General features: G+C 54.2%; 1 protein-coding gene across 4 annotated transcripts in view; it reads right to left on the bottom strand.

The window, feature by feature from the left end:
- PRDM15 (PR/SET domain 15) overlaps positions 1–17,207 on the bottom strand; it is a 63,571-nt gene that overhangs the window by 35,432 nt on the left and 10,932 nt on the right. For 3 of the 4 annotated variants that reach the window (XM_074325037.2, XM_074325021.2, XM_074325025.2), the window contains exons 2-7: positions 13,624–13,669; positions 12,994–13,087; positions 11,425–11,578; positions 9,199–9,451; positions 3,620–3,721; positions 2,913–3,137 (exon numbers count right to left, since the gene is read on the bottom strand). In XM_074325037.2, the coding sequence (XP_074181138.2) occupies positions 2,913–3,137; positions 3,620–3,721; positions 9,199–9,451; positions 11,425–11,578; positions 12,994–13,087; positions 13,624–13,660 (865 nt within the window). In that variant the 5' untranslated portion in view covers positions 13,661–13,669. Of the gene's footprint in view, positions 1–2,912; positions 3,138–3,619; positions 3,722–9,198; positions 9,452–11,424; positions 11,579–12,993; positions 13,088–13,623; positions 13,670–14,492; positions 14,589–17,207 lie in introns of all 4 variants that reach the window. The other variant, XM_074325029.2, reaches the window with a different exon arrangement.

Genomic DNA, 17,207 nt, shown 5'->3' with positions numbered 1-17,207 from the left:
ACCATAGCCAGGCCACAGCTGTAGACTCGGATTGCAAGATTTACACAGGGGTGAAAAAAAGGAAGAAAAACTAACAATACTTTATTACAGAATTCACATATTTACCTGTATATATGGAAAAATACAATGATATTCTTAACTCAAAACTGGAGTTATAAACTGTGATTCCTTCTAAAACAACAGTCAGAAGACTATTTCAATCCCTTTTCATACCAACCCAAAACAAGACATTTTGATACACAGTGGGATCTTACGACTTATTGTGATTTAGAAATATTAATTTTATGAGACAAGCCACCGTGAGCATGTTCAAAAGCAGGTAACTGCTCCATGCAAGAGTTAAACACCAAGTAACCACAGTGACAGGGACGCAGGCTGCCACCTCTGGACAAGTGAAATATGGGAAGATCACACATAAAAGTTTAGCACTGGTTCTGCCACTTCACCTAATGCAATGAACCGTCTGTGAAATAATCTCTGACTAAGCTTTCTGCCCCTCCGCATCCTCTCCACCTGTTGGAGAAGGGGAGCTGCCCGGGGAAGCTAAGCCACGCCTGTCAGTTCCACAGAGCAGACTGCGAGCTGGCTGCACCGCGGGGCAGAGAAGGGCACAGCTGAGAATATTACGTGAGGACTGTTCCTCTGACTCACTTTTTTAATTCTCAGAAAGAATAAGGATTTTTTTCTCACTCTCACAAAAGGGATCATGGGATATACCAGCGGCAAAAAGAAAACTGCCCAGTGGTCAGTAACGAAGGCAGTGAGGGGACACCGGAGAAAGTGGCTCAAAGGTCCCCCCAAACTCAATTAAGGATATTGTGTAACCAGAGAACGTGCTTCAGCCATGGCTGGAAACAAGCTACATGCACATCTGCAGGTGATGGGGAGCGGGCGGTGGGGCGTTCACACAGCGACCAGCCTGCTCGGGCGCCATGGAGGAGCGGCGGAAACCCAACGTGGACAAGTCACCGCAGTGCCACGTGAGACACCAGACACAGAAAAAGCGTCATTCACGTGAACTCCCGAGATGGGCAAGACCGATCCGTGTGAGACCAAGGGGAGGGTTGGGGGATGAGCTGTTCTCTGTCCTGCCTGGACCCACCTGTCCAAGTTCACGACTGCACACTCTGTAGAGTGGGTTGTGTTACATGTAAATTGTATTTTCCAAAACTGCTGATTTACAGAAAAAGACAAAGGGCTTACATTCTGCCTCTACGGAGGCTGTGCTGAGTTTTCACACCCTGGCCCACGGAGGTGGCAGGGACCAAGTGATGTGGTCCCTCTTGGTCTCCCAGCACCAGCCCTCACCTGCTGGCTCCTCCCCCAGGACCACTCCTCACCTGAGGCTCCTCCCCCAGGACCACTCCTCACCTGTGGCTCCTCCCCCAGGACCACTCCTCACCTGAGGCTCCTCCCCCAGGACCACTCCTCACCTGTGGCTCCTCCCCCAGGACCACTCCTCACCTGAGGCTCCTCCCCCAGGACCACTCCTCACCTGAGGCTCCTCCCCCAGGACCAGCCCTCACCTGCTGGCTCCTCCCCCAGGACCACTCCTCACCTGCCGGCTCCTCCCCCAGGACCACTCCTCACCTGCCGGCTCCTCCCCCAGGACCACTCCTCACCTGAGGCTCCTCCCCCAGGACCACTCCTCACCTGCGGCTCTTCCCCCAGGACCACTCCTCACCTGCTGGCTCTTCCCCCAGGACCAGCCCTCACCTGCCGGCTCCTCCCCCAGGACCACTCCTCACCTGAGGCTCCTCCCCCAGGACCAGCCCTCACCTGCTGGCTCCTCCCCCAGGACCACTCCTCACCTGCCGGCTCCTCCCCCAGGACCACTCCTCACCTGCGGCTCCTCCCCCAGGACCAGCCCTCACCTGCTGGCTCTTCCCCCAGGACCAGCCCTCACCTGCTGGCTCCTCCCCCAGGACCACTCCTCACCTGAGGCTCCTCCCCCAGGACCAGCCCTCACCTGCTGGCTCCTCCCCCAGGACCACTCCTCACCTGCCGGCTCCTCCCCCAGGACCACTCCTCACCTGAGGCTCCTCCCCCAGGACCACGCCTCACCTGTGGCTCCTCCCCCAGGACCACTCCTCACCTGAGGCTCCTCCCCCAGGACCACTCCTCACCTGAGGTTCCTCCCTCCAGGACCACTCCTCACCTGAGGACCATTGCTCAGGACCAGCCCTCACCTGCCAGCTCCTCCCCCAGGACCAGACCTCACCTGCTGGCTCCTCCCCCAGGACCACTCCTCACCTGCGGCTCCTCCCCCAGGACCACTCCTCACCTGAGGCTCCTCCCCCAGGACCACTCCTCACCTGAGGACCATTGCTCAGGACCAGCCCTCACCTGCCAGCTCCTCCCCCAGGACCAGACCTCACCTGCTGGCTCCTCCCCCAGGACCAGACCTCACCTGCTGGCTCCTCCCCCAGGACCACGCCTCACCTGCTGGCTCCTCCCCCAGGACCAGACCTCACCTGCTGGCTCCTCCCCCAGGACCAGACCTCACCTGAGGCTCCTCCCCCAGGACCACTCCTCACCTGCGGCTCCTCCCCCAGGACCAGCCCTCACCTGCGGCTCCTCCCCCAGGACCACTTCTCACCTGCTGGCTCCTCCCCCAAGACCAGACCTCACCTGCGGCTCCTCCCCCAGGACCACTCCTCACCTGCGGCTCCTCCCCCAGGACCAGACCTCACCTGCGGCTCCTCCCCCAGGACCAGACCTCACCTGCGGCTCCTCCCCCAGGACCACTCCTCACCTGCGGCTCCTCCCCCAGGACCAGACCTCACCTGCTGGCTCCTCCCCCAGGACCACTCCTCACCTGCGGCTCCTCCCTCAGGACCAGCCCTCACCTGCTGGCTCCTCCCCCAGGACCAGCCCTCACCTGTGGCTCCTCCCCCAGGACCAGCCCTCACCTGCTGGCTGCTTGCCTTCGATGATGACCAGCGGCTGCTCAGGTTTGGACACTTTGGGTTTTCTCCCCCTTCGAGGCTTTTTCTTCTGCTCTTTGGAGGTGCCGACGCTCTTGGGAACTGCGGGAGGCTCGCCCTGGGGCCCATCTGGTTCCTTCTCGGGGGCCCCTTCGTGCTGGCTGGCTGCAGGGAGGCCTTTGGTCTGTTCCAAGTGACCCAACAGATGCTCTGCAGGAGGCCATGCACGGGGCGGTGAGGAAGCCGGCAGTGCCCGCTCCCACACCCACGTTTGTTTCTTTGTTTTCAATTTTATTTGCTAAGATTGGGCCCTTTGCATAAGTAAATAAACTTTATTTCCACTGCTTTTGAAAAAGCATCCCCACTGCACCAAACACGAGGAGTACTTTAAAAAGTCAATTAGGTGATAAAAGCCAGGCAGGTTAACCATACACACTGTTCTGTAAAAATTGAAAGATGTGTACACACGTCAATGCAAAGAAAACTGGAAGGATTTCTCAAAATAGTAATGTGGTTCTCTCTAGATGGTGACCTTCCAGGCAATTTTGATTTTCTTCTGTAAGTTTATTTGTATTTTCTAATTTTTCTACAACAAATACGTAACATAATTACCTAAAAACGTAGCCTCTAATATGAGCTCAACACAGGACTTCCCGAAACCTAAGTGGGCCCCCCACCCCAGCCCCGCTTACCATTCAGGAGCTGCAGTTCCAGGAAGGTGGCGGAGCACACCTTACACACCGACGGGCTGGGGTCCGATTCCACCGGGGTGCTGCTTTCTGGGGTGCCTGAAGCTTCAAAAGAGAGGAGAACGAGGTGATCCTCAGCAGCTCACCTGCCCGAGGGCCCCGCCCAGTGCCGAGTGCACCTGTCCACACGGGTGACAATGACACTGAATGCGCACGAACACACTTTCGATGTCCCAAGCTCTGTTCTCAGAGCTCTATGCACATGGACCCATTCAGGCCCTGTGAATACCCCCATTTCACAGACAAGGCAACTGAGCACGGACAGGCGGAGCCACAGCATCCCAGATGCAGGGTCTGTGTCCAGTCACAGAAACATGTCTGGTCCAAGAAGCCAGTCCAGTGGGGCCAGGCGCATCCTTCATCTGACTTCAAGAAAAACCTGCATCCTACAGACGAAATCGAATTCCTCGGTCTCTCATGGACTCACACAGATGGTGGGACCCCAAACCGCCGGTCAGTGTGTCGTGAACCCGCCAGTGGGCGCACAGCTCCATCCCACCACTGTCCACCAGGACTCTGTGCGGTGACAGAAACGCTCTAACTGCTGTCCACGGTGACCCCACATGTGCTAGTGCCGGAGGAAATTAATTCTTAATTCCACTTCATTTGCATTTAGCTTTGACTAGCCCCTCAGGGGCAGCCTCTCTTCATAGCACTGCCCCAGGAGTCTGAGGAGGCAGAAAGTGACCAGAGTTCGTGGAGTAGGCGGGGAGACCCTGCCTGCGAGGTGGGGAACTGCAGCCTTTAAAGCAAATACTGCTGCTCTTGTGGGACCTACACGTTGGGGACGGTCTAAGTGAGCGTGTGACGTCCAGGCCAGCCCCGTCCTGGCCGGGACCACGAGCCCACACCACCCTCCCGCTCCTGGCACTGTTCAGCCTGCGTTGAGGCACATGACCCATCGCAATACTCCAGGGACCATTCACACAGCGATCGCCTGGCTCCTCAAAGAAATCACCCAGAATTGCAACCGGGGAAAAGCACACATCTTTCTGGATCAAAAACTAGAGATAAGGTGGCAAAGAATGGAAGAAAACATGCCACCCGGAGCTACGACCGTTTGCGTGCGCTTTCTGAGTCCTCGTAAGGTAACAAGAAGGAAGCAATGGAAACGCAATATGAAGTTTTTGTCAGAAGCAAGTGCCACGGGACGCAGGTACCGTGATGGGCTGCCCCTCCCGACCGGCCCCGCTCTCTGCACGCGCTCTCTGGGGCTGGATGCTTGAAGAGTATCAGATCTGGACGAACGGGGGTCAGAGCCAAATGGCTGTTTCTCACTCACGTTCTAAAGAGGGAAAACCACAGTTGCACAGGCGTTTCAGAACAGGAGGATGAGGTATGGCTTGGCCGGAAGCCGCTGCTTGTGAATGAGGGCAAGTTCATCTACTGTGAGTGAGCTGCTACCTCTGGCAATGAGGTCCCCACCTCACGAATGCGAGTTCAAACTGCCCTGGCACAAGAAGCCCTTCCCTTCACCTGCAGCTCCGATGCCAGCTCATCAGGACTGACTGGAGGAACTAGCTGTGACTATTGTCCTCTCATCAAGGGCAGTATTCCATTTCCAAAAACTATCTTTAAAAGGTAAGCATCTTTAAGGAAAAAAACTAGCCAATAACCAGAAGGCAATACTTGACTCCAATCACATATCCAACAAGAAGGAAGCATCTACACAAAATATAATGCCACACAGCCAGGAAACGAAGCCACAGAGACAGTTCTAACAGGGCACACGCTACGGCAGGGTGGTGAGTAAAACGTGTTCAGGTACATAAAAGCAATGAAACGGCACCGACAGGCAAACTTGAACCATGTAAAAATATACAGCTTTTTAAAAGACAGAAATGAAATGGCAGAATGAACATACAGAGGCACAAAGGAGCCTGCTGGCTTCCGGGGCACTGAGTGCAAAGCCACACGAGAGAACTTTCGGGGAGATGAGCACATTCTATGTCTTGGTCGTGGGGGAGCTGACACAGCTGCATACAACCTAAGCTGTCTGAGCTGTACCCTTAAAATCGGTAAGTCTTATTGCATGTAAACTATGTCAACAGCCGATTTTAAAAAAATACTAGAGAAAGCTGGTCAAAAATGCCAAGAGTCATTGAGTTAAAATGGTGATGTCCTGTGTGATTTAAAATAGTTTCCCAAATGTTATGAAATGTGTTTATATTTCATCTTTTTCATTAGAAAAGTAATTCTGAAAATCTGATGCAGACAGTCGATCCCTGCATTAAGACCCATTTATGCCTCGTGGGTGTCCTTCATCTGTCAACAGGCCCAGGTTTGTATAGACAGAAAATCAACCTTAATGTGAGCTCAATAAAAAATGTGATTAGAAAAGTCAATCCACTTCCAAAAAAAAAAAATGGTAACGATTAATTTTTGAAAGAGTGGGTCACTGCTCCTCAAGTCAGAACCACCTTTTGTCTGTATTTTGTCTGCAAATCAGCTGATTTCTACAACAAAGATGCATGTTTGAAGCGAATCTGAGAGAGAATTAAATTAATGAGTCTTGGCAGTTCTGACGCTCAACAAAAAAGATTCTGACTGATTTCTGGGAAGACTGCTCTTGCCCATCAGCCCCCAGTATAACTCTTCTAGAATATACTGGGAAGGCCCCATTCACAGTGCTCAGCCCCACCCCCACCCGGCAGAGGCAGTGACAGCCTCCTTCCTTCCACCATCAGTGGGCAGAGGCCATCACTGGGGACAGCTGGAGCCATCTCCCTGCCTGTAGGATGTGGAGAATCAGATTCACGCAGATGGCCAGCGCTCCGTGCTTCGAGGCCTCTCCTCACAGATCACACTGTCTACCCTCGTCTCTAAGAAGCAGGCAGTGCTGGGCTCCCACTCATGGCTTCAGCTGGGTGAGGCGTTCGGCACACACAGAGACTGCGCTGGGCCTGGGCACTCAGCAGGGCTGCAGCAGGTTCCAGACGCTCAGCGCTGCCAGGAGGGGACTTCTGGGGACTCAGGAAGGAGTGGCTTCAAGAAGGGGCGGGGCCAGGTGCCAGGTGGGGAAGGCAGTGTCCGGGGACCTGGGCCAGCTGCTATGTCACTATTTTACCAAGCGACCCTGGCAGATGGAGGCAGACGTTACTGAGGACCCGGGGAAGGCTGCCTGAGATACCAGCACTGCCTAAGTGGTCGTTCACCAGGTAGCACCTCAGGGGGCAAAGAAATAAGGAACCAACTAACCAACCAGTTACCAGCTGTCAACACCTCCCACCACGCTTCCTAGAAACGCTTGCTCGCCACTTGTCCCGTAACAGAAAACCACAAAAAGTATTTCTAAAACTTGAGAGTATCTAAGTTGCTTGTTTGTTTTCCCAATTCAAAAGCTTGTTTGGGGTGACCATGCCTTCCTACTTAGGCAGCTGTCCCAGTATAATCATTAACAGTCTCCTCGTTCTCAGAAGTCTGGAGGAGGAGTCACTGCCACCCAAGCACTACTCCTGAGTGACAGTGGTTACGATGAAACCAGGAGGTGGCTGTACCGGACGACACCGTATCAGGCTGATTTCATTAAAATCTATGCTCTCAAACTCAGCTCAAGATCAAAATGCTCTCCAGCAGGTGAAAAGCAAACAGAATAACTATAACGCCGATAAGAGGTGCCAGCCTTTGCTTTGACTTTGACCTTGGGCGACATAAGGGTTGTGCCATCATCCAGGACACAACTGACAAGGTCAGCCTCTAACAACCCAAATCCCATCGTGCAGTCTGGCTGGTCCCAGGCCACACACGGCATCAGCTGCCCGGGCTGTAAGCAATCGGGGACAGGAGAAAACCAGGTCAGGAAGAGCTGGGCGATGTTGGACAGCGCCCGGCGAGCCCGGCTGGTCATGCTGCAAAGTGATGCCTGACCCAGGGAGGGGCGCTGCAGGTGACTCCTGCGGGCGCCTGGTCAGATACAAATCCTAGAGGGTGGGGCTAGGAGCAGCCTGGTGAAAAGCCAGCGGTCTCTCCAAACTCCTTCTGTCCACTTCACTTTCAAAACAAGAGGGCTCCATGAAGCCCAGTCTTCCCCTGGGAATATCTCTGTGAAGGGGGAGACCCCCTCACTGCCAAGCTTCCCTTATTGTCCAGCTGCCACCAGACCTGGAGTGTAGGCCATCCCAGGGGGTGACCCACTCCAGCAGCCCTCTCCCAGCCTGCAGTGGGCTACAGAGGGGCCCCTGACGCTCAGGTCTGCCTGGAAGCTTCGGATAGAGTCTCTGTGGACGTCATCAAGGTAAGAAGTCAGGCTGGATTCGGGTGGGCCCCATATCCAATGACTGGTGTCCTTGTAAGGACAGAACAGACACGGGGAGAAGGCACGTGAAGACACAGGCAGGGATCAGAGTGACGCAGCTACAAGCCAAGGAACACCAAGGGCTGCCAGCAACACCAGAAGCGGGAGAGAGGCCTGAGAAGGATTCTCCCTCGGAGCCCCCAGAGGGAACCAGACCTGCCGACACCTTGGTCTCGGACTTCTGGCCTCCAGACTGTGAGACAACCCATTTCTGTCATTTGGGCAGCCTCACGGAGTCCGCCCCTCACACGCTGCTGGGTACGCCACCCAGGACAGCTCACAAACCTCAGCCACGTGGGCACACAGGACAGACAGAACCTTCCAAAACTGCGAAGGCTCTCACCCCAGAGCTGTTTTGTATCACACTGTGTTCCTAATGAGAAGAAACCATTTGCTTGTCAGAATCCCGTCACTTGGGGGCGTCAGAGCAAATAATCTTCCTGGCAACAATGAACACGTCTGTCCCCACAGTATCAGATGGAGCATAGCAAAGTGCTGCTCTGAGAGGTTCCGAATGTCCAGTGTCTCTCAGGGTTCTGCGAGACACCCCGCGCCACCAGGACCCACAGGCAGCAAAGATTTCAATCCAATGGGCCCCTTCACAAAGTGACGCCCGGACCCTGGATAGCAGGCCGCGCATTTTCATTTGCTTTTCCTAATAGGAATATCAGGTTTGGGCCAATCACATAACTTTCACCAGGTCTTTCTGTGCACACGCGCACGCAAACATGCATGCACACACAAATGCACGCACACATGCATGCACACACAAATGCACGCACACATGCACACCCCCACATGCAGGAAGAGGCTGCAGGGTGGACAGTGCAGCCCCGCAGCCGGATTCCTCCACGTCTTGCACTGTGACTGGGGCAGGCTCCTTGCCCTCTCTGTGCTCTGTTTCCTCTGCCCCAAACCAGGGACAATACCCAACCTCCGAGGACTGGGCAGGTGAGTTACTGTGTGGAAGCCCCAGGGCAGAGCTGAGGTCGTGGCTTGTGCCCCAGTGTGGGGTTTAGCCAGTAGAGCTGAGAGGCACCACTTCCCACCAGTGAGTATCTGGCTCTTCCAGTTGTCTGTCAGCCTGGATACCTAACAAGCAGAACAACAGACCCAGCCATGTGGGATACGACCACCCCTCTGTGCCCCCCAAAGCCGGCTCCCCGGGCACAGCTGCTCCCTAACGCCAGTTCCCGTATGCGGCCCTGTGGCGAGGCACAGCGCGTACCGTGGGCCCCGGAGCACGCCTGCCTCAGCATGGGCTTGTCCATCTTCTTGGCGTAAAAGGCCGCGTACCACACGCGCAGCTCGGTGCCGGGGGGGATGTCCCGCGACGTGGTGAAGTACACATCGTCACCGTGCTGGTAGGCCGTCAGGTTCTGGTGCTCCGGCTGCACCGCCGGCCGCACCAGCATCATCCAGTTGCAGTCGTCCTCGTTGGAAGTGTCGAAGCACACGGGGTGCCCGTCCTTTTGGAACACCTGAGGGGGAGCATGCCCACCGAGAGGCGGGCGAGGAGCTGATTACCCACCAGTCTGCGTGTCAGCGTGTGTGGGGGCCGGGGGCGGGGAGAGGAGCTGCACCAGGTGTAGCGGGGCCGCGTCAGAGGCCACATCAGGCTCCGTACGGACCTGTTCAGGGCTTTAGAGGTTGGGGGGTCTTAGGCCAGGCTGGTCACAGGCAAAAGGGAAACAGTAGACACAGCGAAAGGTTCAGGGGTCATCGGACCCAAGTTCTAAGCATGGTTCAGATGGTAAATGAGCTCTATACCTGGTCCAGGTATCATGGGGTCATCTGAGTTCTATGCATGCCCAGCTGGGAATTGGGACATCTGAGTTTGACACCTGGTCCAGGTGTCACTGAGTCACCTGAGTTCTACACACGACCCAGTTGGGAACTGGGACATCTGAGTCTATACCTGGTCCAGGTGTCACTGGGACACCTGAGTCCTAGGCATGGCCCAGGTGGGCATCGGGACACCTGAGTTCTTCTCCTGGCTCTGTTCCAACTGTGTTCAGTGATATTAGCAAAGTGTTCTGGTCTCTGTAAGGTGTGCCCTCGTCTGTAACACAGCACTGGTGCTTACGGATTAAGTGCAGGCAGAGAGCAGGGGGAGAAACTTAAATATTTTGAGGTTCAAAGCAGCCACGGAAGTGTAGAGGGTTCTATTTTCTGATGCAATTGTTACTTCCTCACTGGAGGAAGACATCTGTCCCCTCTCCTGAGCTTTTCCTGTAGGGGCTCCCTACCGCTAATGAGCTGGAGGCCCCCTCTGAGGATGGAGCCCTCAGAAGCTAGGGGAGAAGGCAGAGGGGGCCACCAGGTGCCTAATGACCACAAGCTGGGGTGGGGTGTGCCCCCAGTGGGCCTCCGCCCTCCCTCAGGTGCTCAGTGCTGAGCCCGTGCTGAAAACAACTCATGCCAGACAGAGACCTTCAGAACTGAGTCACTGAAAGAAACCCAGGCGGGCACAGAGCACTTGTTCAGAGGGGCCTTGGCGCAGAGACTGTGCCCAGCGTGCGGCCTGGGTCCCAACAGCCTTTTGGGGACGCAGCCGCTGTACACCACTCCTGCACAACGAATTGCCTTCCTTCCTTTCCTTTCTCTTTTCTTATAAACAAATCAAGTGCCTCTCCTTTTTCCCCTCTGGCTGAGATCTGCCTTGTAAGCTCACTTTTCCCAGGGCTGCCCGAAGTCTGAGGTTATACATTTCCCCTCTGTCCTGAAATGTGGCTCTCTGTTATGGGCCCCTAAGGAATGCTCACCTTGTGCCCAAATGGGGCCGACCAGCACTGTCCCTGTTGCGTATTTCACAGGTGCTGTGGGAGGCCTGCTCTGGGCCTGGTACTATGCTGGGCACGGAGACAAAGCCGTAAACATCTGCGTGCCCTGGCCTTGTGGGGCTCCCACACCTTATTCTCAGTATCCTGAACCCGCCCTGCAACTCACATCCATGTTTGTCTTCCTCGATGTCACATAAAAGCTGTCCATTCCCAGTCTGCTGTGCTTTCTAGAGCTGCCAAACTTCATACCGGTGTCTCATTGGTACCTCAACAAAACACCCTCCTTCCGAAATGCTCTGCAGAGTAGCATTCATTCTGCTCAGGGGGCAGTAACTATACTGACACTACTGCAAAAACAACGAACTGCCCACCTCCTACAGCTTGTCAACCTTGGTCACAGCACAAGTGAGGAAGCACTCCGGGGCTCCTCTTATGCACCTTTTAAATACACTCTCTTTAGAGTTTTGCAAAGTCGAGACTCACAAAATACTAACTTAACTTTGATGCTCTCGTGATATAAAAAAACTATGAAAAAAGAAAAAGAAAAATTGTCTTGGAAATAAGGCAGCAGTCCAACATTTAGAGCTGTTTCCAGGACATCTGTGAACCACCGGCACTCAGAGGGAGGTGACAAGCTCGGGGTTCCTCAGTGCCGTCCTCACAGCCTTTACCTTCAGTGGAAATGCAGATTCCTTCTCCCATTTGGCAACTCTCCTCGACTCAAAGGGACCAAACTGTGTTCGCTTGACAAGCTGAGTTACGGCAAACACGCCTTCGGCTCCATCTTCCAGTCGTCTGATCTCCAAGTTGGAAGGAAGGGACGACCTAGAAATGGAACAAAACAAGAGACTCTCAGGCCCTGAGCGCCGTCAACGTGGGGCAGCCCCTCATACCAGGGGACAGAAGGTTAAGATACGCGAAAAGCTCACTCTCACCGACCACCCAGGGCACACGCGTTTCCTAGCCCCACCCGAGAAGAGCCGACACAGAGCCGACCCTAGGTGCGGGATGCAATGGGCCAACCAACAGAGACGACGCAAATGGCTGCTCTCGCCCACTGAGGCGCAGTCCAGGGAGGGCGGGAGAACTACGGAGAACTCCGCGACAATGTGCCCCATGGACATTCCACGAGAAAGACAGAAAGAGCCACACCATTCCAAAGGCCAGAAACGGGCTTGCAGCTAGGCTGGACTGGCTGGTTCGTGGAGGATGTGGCCCTTTTTAAGTAAACTAAGAGGATGTCAAGGACAGGGTGCTGGAGGAGGGGGCACATGGGCTGGAACCCCAGCTTGAGGCAAGACGTTGGCAGCCACTGGAACCCAATCACGAACGGTCCCAATGCAGGACGGAGGGCTCCCAGTGGAGTTTTGTGGGCAATGGGAAGCTAGTGAAGGTTTGGGGGAGAGCTGATCAGATCTGTACTTTAGGTAAAAAGGTTAATCTGTGTTTTGAGCAGGTAAGTCACAGAGAAAAAATAAACAGAGGCTGGGAAACCAGTTGGGAGGGGGTTAGAAACATTGCTGATAATTTTAGCGTCTCCATGTGCCAGACACTGGCTATATAATGATCATGACTTTCAGGGATACCGTTATTCTCTCCTCTTCACAGACGAGGCAACTGAGGTGTGGAGAGGACAATGCCTCCTCTGAGTTCAAACAGCTACCATGTCTCAGACCTGGGCTGACATTCCTCCGGCCACCAGGTGGCACGGCCCCAACAGGGACACATGGAATGGCAGAGCCACTGGGCCTCCTCACCAGATCTGTGGGTGCTCTCCCAGAAGCTTCCATGGCTTTGCCTTGTCACCCACACTCACTGCTGCCCCCTACCCCACCCCACCTTGCCCATAGTGCGCATGTGTCAGATGGCAGGCAAGATTCGGGCCACGGGGGACACCATGCTGGCAGACATACAACTTGGTCATCATTCCTCAACCCATACACCCACCCAGCCCATCGGCCCCTCCACGGAGGCCGTGCTGGGTCTCAGCTTGGCTCCTAAAATCATGAGCAGATACAAGACATTCCCTCTGAAACACGTCTGGGCTCCTCCTGGCAACCGGCCACGCCGTGCCCTGGGGCATGGAAATCACGGAGGCCGTCTGGAAGCGGAGGACAGTCCTCCTCCCTCCTGCTCTCTTCTTCCTTTTTGTAGAGGCCGCCAGGCTCTCCCAGCGCTCGACATGCAGACAACCCTGTTGTGCAGGCAGGACAGTAAAACCAGCTCGGGCGGCCACTCACCGTGCCCTGCTCAACACAAAGGAGTCTTTGACCATGACCACTGGGCCCAGCTCGGGACATTCAGAGTCGTGGTACTGGCTGCAGTCTTCACACCCTGCAAACAGACATCAGACCGTCAGAGCGGACACACGCAGGGAGGGAGACACCCAAAGGATACCGCACGGCTCCACGCCTGGGAAACACAGACTCCCCATCCGACGGGAGAGACCAACGGGGCTCCCCACAAATACAAAACAGACCAAACACAGGACGTGCCCCCCCGCCCCAAGGTAAAGACCCAGCTCTACGGCAATTTCAAAGCATGCAGAGTCACTTCTATGGGGACAAAGAATGAGATCGTCCCAAGGAATGACAGTAAATGAAAATTCACCAATTGCAGCCATTCACCATAAACCTAACGTGTCATACATCTCTGAACCCCTGCAGCGTGCCCATGGCCGGGGGTCCTGAGCAAGGCGAGCCTTTTAAAACCACACCGCTGCAGCATGTTGCTCATGTAATAAACAGTGTCCTTAAAAGCAAGTAAAACCATCACCATTTAGAAAGCTATAAACACAAAACGTGGACATGGCATTGAGCGGGCAGCAAGTGCCACGCCGTCTGCACTGGCGACAGGCAGGGGCCACTTACAGATAAACATGATCTCCTCGCTCCCGTCCTCCGCCATCTCCGACACCTGTCAGGACAGAGAGGGGCATTAACGAGGTGCTCTTTGCCAAAGCCGTTTTTAAAGACAATTCCTACTAAAGGTCCCCTGCCCCACCTCCCACCCCAAGTCTGTGATTTAAGACATCAAGCAGTGAGGTCCCCTTTACTGTGGGATGGGGCTGGGGGGCCTCGAAACATTTGCTCACTTAAAAGAATGTTGTTTTTTAATAACAGTAATTGATTTGAATGGGCTCTGGATTAGGAAGTCTTTATGAAGTCAGACTTTCCTTTTTTTATATTAGCCATCGGTTTCCATTTGTAAAATAAACATATCACTATTTTTTAAAAGCCACGTTTCACATTGTCACTTCTTTTTTCTCTGTCCTCCCTCATTAGACTGTGAATCCCTCCAGGGCACCCACATCTCATGCAACCTCCATTTTTTTTCAACTGCTAACGGTGCCCAACACCCGGTGAGCTCTCGGTTCTCGTGGGACTCAACCGACCATGACATCATGGAGGAGAGCTCTCCTGCTCGCCACAAACCTTTGTCAGGTCTGGTCACTTCTCTCTCCTAATCGTCCTCTGAGGTGCAGCTCAAGAAGCACCGCTACAGCGAGCAGCTGAGCTTAGGCTCCCCCAGCATGTCTGTGGGGTGACCTAGACCTGTTAATTCTGGGGCCTCAGGTTCCTGACCTATAAAACGGAAATAAAAATGCCCACCTCATGCAGCCGGGCGGGGAGCACAGCGTGCGCTACACCCACTACGTGACACTAAATAATCCTTCCTCCTCTCTCCTAGTCCCTCCACCCCCAGTTAAGCCACCCCAGCGTCTCCCCCCTGCACCCACTTCTTGTCCGAGCCCCCGTGCTGCGTGCTGCTAGGAAAGGACTCCGGCTGGCCCTTCCTGAAGGCTCATTCCACACCGCGCTCTTATCCCCAGGCGCTGGAAGAACGAAACACAGACAGTGCACAGTGCAAATGAAACCAGGAGTTGCCGAGCACACGTTTTCATCAGCAGAGAGAACAGCGTGGAAAACTTCACTGTGGCGGAATGAACTAGCCACAAAGAAACAAAGCAGAGAGATGGGGTCGCCAATTTGCCCTTAAAATGCCCAGGACAAACAACCAGGGCACATTTTTTTCCTGCAGCCCCGACTACCCCCCTTGGCCACGCCCACCGTCTCCCACCTGGCAGGTACAAGGGCCTCTGATGGCTCTTCCTGCTCTGCCCTTACTGGGCCACTCATTTTCCACACTGTACAGGGTTCTTCTAGAGCACGGACCCAATGCCAGCCTGAAACTTAATGGCTTCCCACTGCCCCTGGGACCAACCCAGTCTCGTCAGCCTCCTCTGCCCACCTCCCTCCCAGGCTCCAGTGGCCTTGCCTTAGTCCCAGCTCCTTCCTGCCTCCAGGCCTCCCACCTGCTGTTCCCTGTGCCTGGAACCTCTCCCCGGCTGTGCTGGTGACAGCTACCCATTCTCCTCGTCCTAGATTAACTGTCACTTCTTTGAGGAGGGTGTTCTGATCCACCTGTCCAAATGAGGGCCCTTGTAACACTTCCTGGAAGCACCCTGTAATTTTCCTCACTGCAGCTTTCACCACTGTGATCATCTGTGTGTGTTGTTTATCTGGTGTCTCTTTCCACACCGGACCTGGAGAGCTACAAGGCGGAACCATCAGCGTACGCTCAGCGTCTGTGTGGCCAGGCACAGGGTACAGCGGTGTGATAACAGCCTCAGCCACCTCCTACGTATATAATCCAATTCTTGCGCACTTTGTACATAACACTCCATATACAGCAAAGCCCTGATATCGTTGGGCTGGACTCGCCTTGTGACTCCAGATAATAAAGTGAAGATTGAAAAGTTCCAATCCTTTGTTTATACAATTTATGCCAAGTCAAAAAGTTTGGTTAGATTAGAAATGAGACCGGGAAGAAAAATTTTACGTTTCTTAATCACCGAGTAAAAAGGAATTAAGTGCTTATATCACTTTCTCAATATTTACCGAGCACCTGCTAGGTACCACCCACGGCCCAGGAGCTGGACGCAGCCCCACTCAGTCCCACCCCACGCAGGCCAGGCGAGGCCTGAGGTCTTTCTCCTGCGTGGCCACCCGGGAGGCAGGGGAGGCGGCTGCATGGGCTTGGCCTTGCTTTCACAGGGCTCCTACCTTCCCTCCCTTGGAAACCCTTAAACTAAGCCTGTTTAAGGGTTTCCAGCTACACAACTTGAAAGAAAGTTTAAACAGAAAATTTGTGCTAGTTAAGAAATCTTGCAAACCGATAATGCTGTTACAGGAAAGGGCAGCTTTTCAGGAAAGTTCTGGCGCTCTTGAGAATATTTTATAGCTCAAACAAGACAAACGGCCCTGTCTTGCCCAGGTATTTCCGGGACACTGACCATGACCGGAGTGTACTGAAGAATTGCTCTACTGGGGGTGGCAGGACAGAACCTTCCACAAACACTGCAGGACGAGGGCAGTCAGGGCCTGCTGGGACGACACTGGGAGGGCTGCTGGTGGCACTCAGATTTGGTCCAGCAAACGTGTCCTCATCTTCCGCTTCTGGGGAGAAGCCTGGGAAGCCTTCGGCCCCGAGGGAAAGCCTATGCATTCAACAAAGTGGGGAAGATCTAGAATAATGCAATCACCGGCCTCCCTGTGGTTACCAGGCAGGTGGGCCCCACCAGATGCAATCACTCACACATCTGGGGCAGGGAGTAGCTGCAGGACAGCACCAAGGCCATGCCATCCCCCTAGCGATGGCCCAGTGCTGGGGGGACGGGAGGGGGCACAGTAGGCCCAGTGCCCCAGCCTGGCCCTCAGGCAGGTGGTAAGGGGCCGAGTTCTTTTGTACGCTGCGAATGTCCGTCACCCAGAAGTAAGGTACAGAAGACGCCACCCTCAGCGGGGGAAGCCCAGAAACCTCATCGGCATTTCGAGTTCTGCACAAATTTTCTATAAACAGTGTTTTCACAGAACACCAGGCACTTGGAGTTTTACAGTCCGCTGCTCACCGAGCACTGACCTGACAAAACACAGAGAATCAGGTGAGCAGCCCTTTATCCCAGCACAGACCAACTCACTCAGTACCCAGGAAACCGGGTCTGTGCAAAGGGTCGTGGGGATTCAAGTGAAGGACCGCGGGCCTACTCGGCCACAGACCAGGCACAGAACGTTTTTAAAAAGGCTATTTAATATGAAATTGACTACTCAAGTCCCTCCTGTTGGTGGAATTGCATTGTAATTGCCCTTTTGTGACCGGCTTATTCCACTGGGCAGTGTCCTCTGGGTTCATCCACATTGCAGCAGAAGGTCCCTCCTCTTTAAGGCTGAATAATATTCCACTGTGTGGACAGATGATATTTTGCTTATGCATTCATCCTTCGATAGACACTGGCTTGCTTCCACCTCTTGGCTATTGTGAGGAATGCTGCGATGAACGTGGGTGTGCAAATACCTCTTTAAGACTCTGTTTTCAATTATTTTGGGCATATGCTTAAGGTGAAATTGCTGGATCATATGGTATTTCTATGTTCAATTTTTTGAGGAACCACCAC

The sequence above is a fragment of the Rhinolophus sinicus genome, chromosome 17 (genome assembly GCF_057876585.1).
Source record: "Rhinolophus sinicus isolate RSI-liver-muscle chromosome 17, RSI-T2T, whole genome shotgun sequence".
In the NCBI taxonomy this organism is placed as follows: domain Eukaryota; kingdom Metazoa; phylum Chordata; class Mammalia; order Chiroptera; family Rhinolophidae; genus Rhinolophus; species Rhinolophus sinicus.
This window is presented reverse-complemented; position numbering and strand designations above follow the sequence as displayed.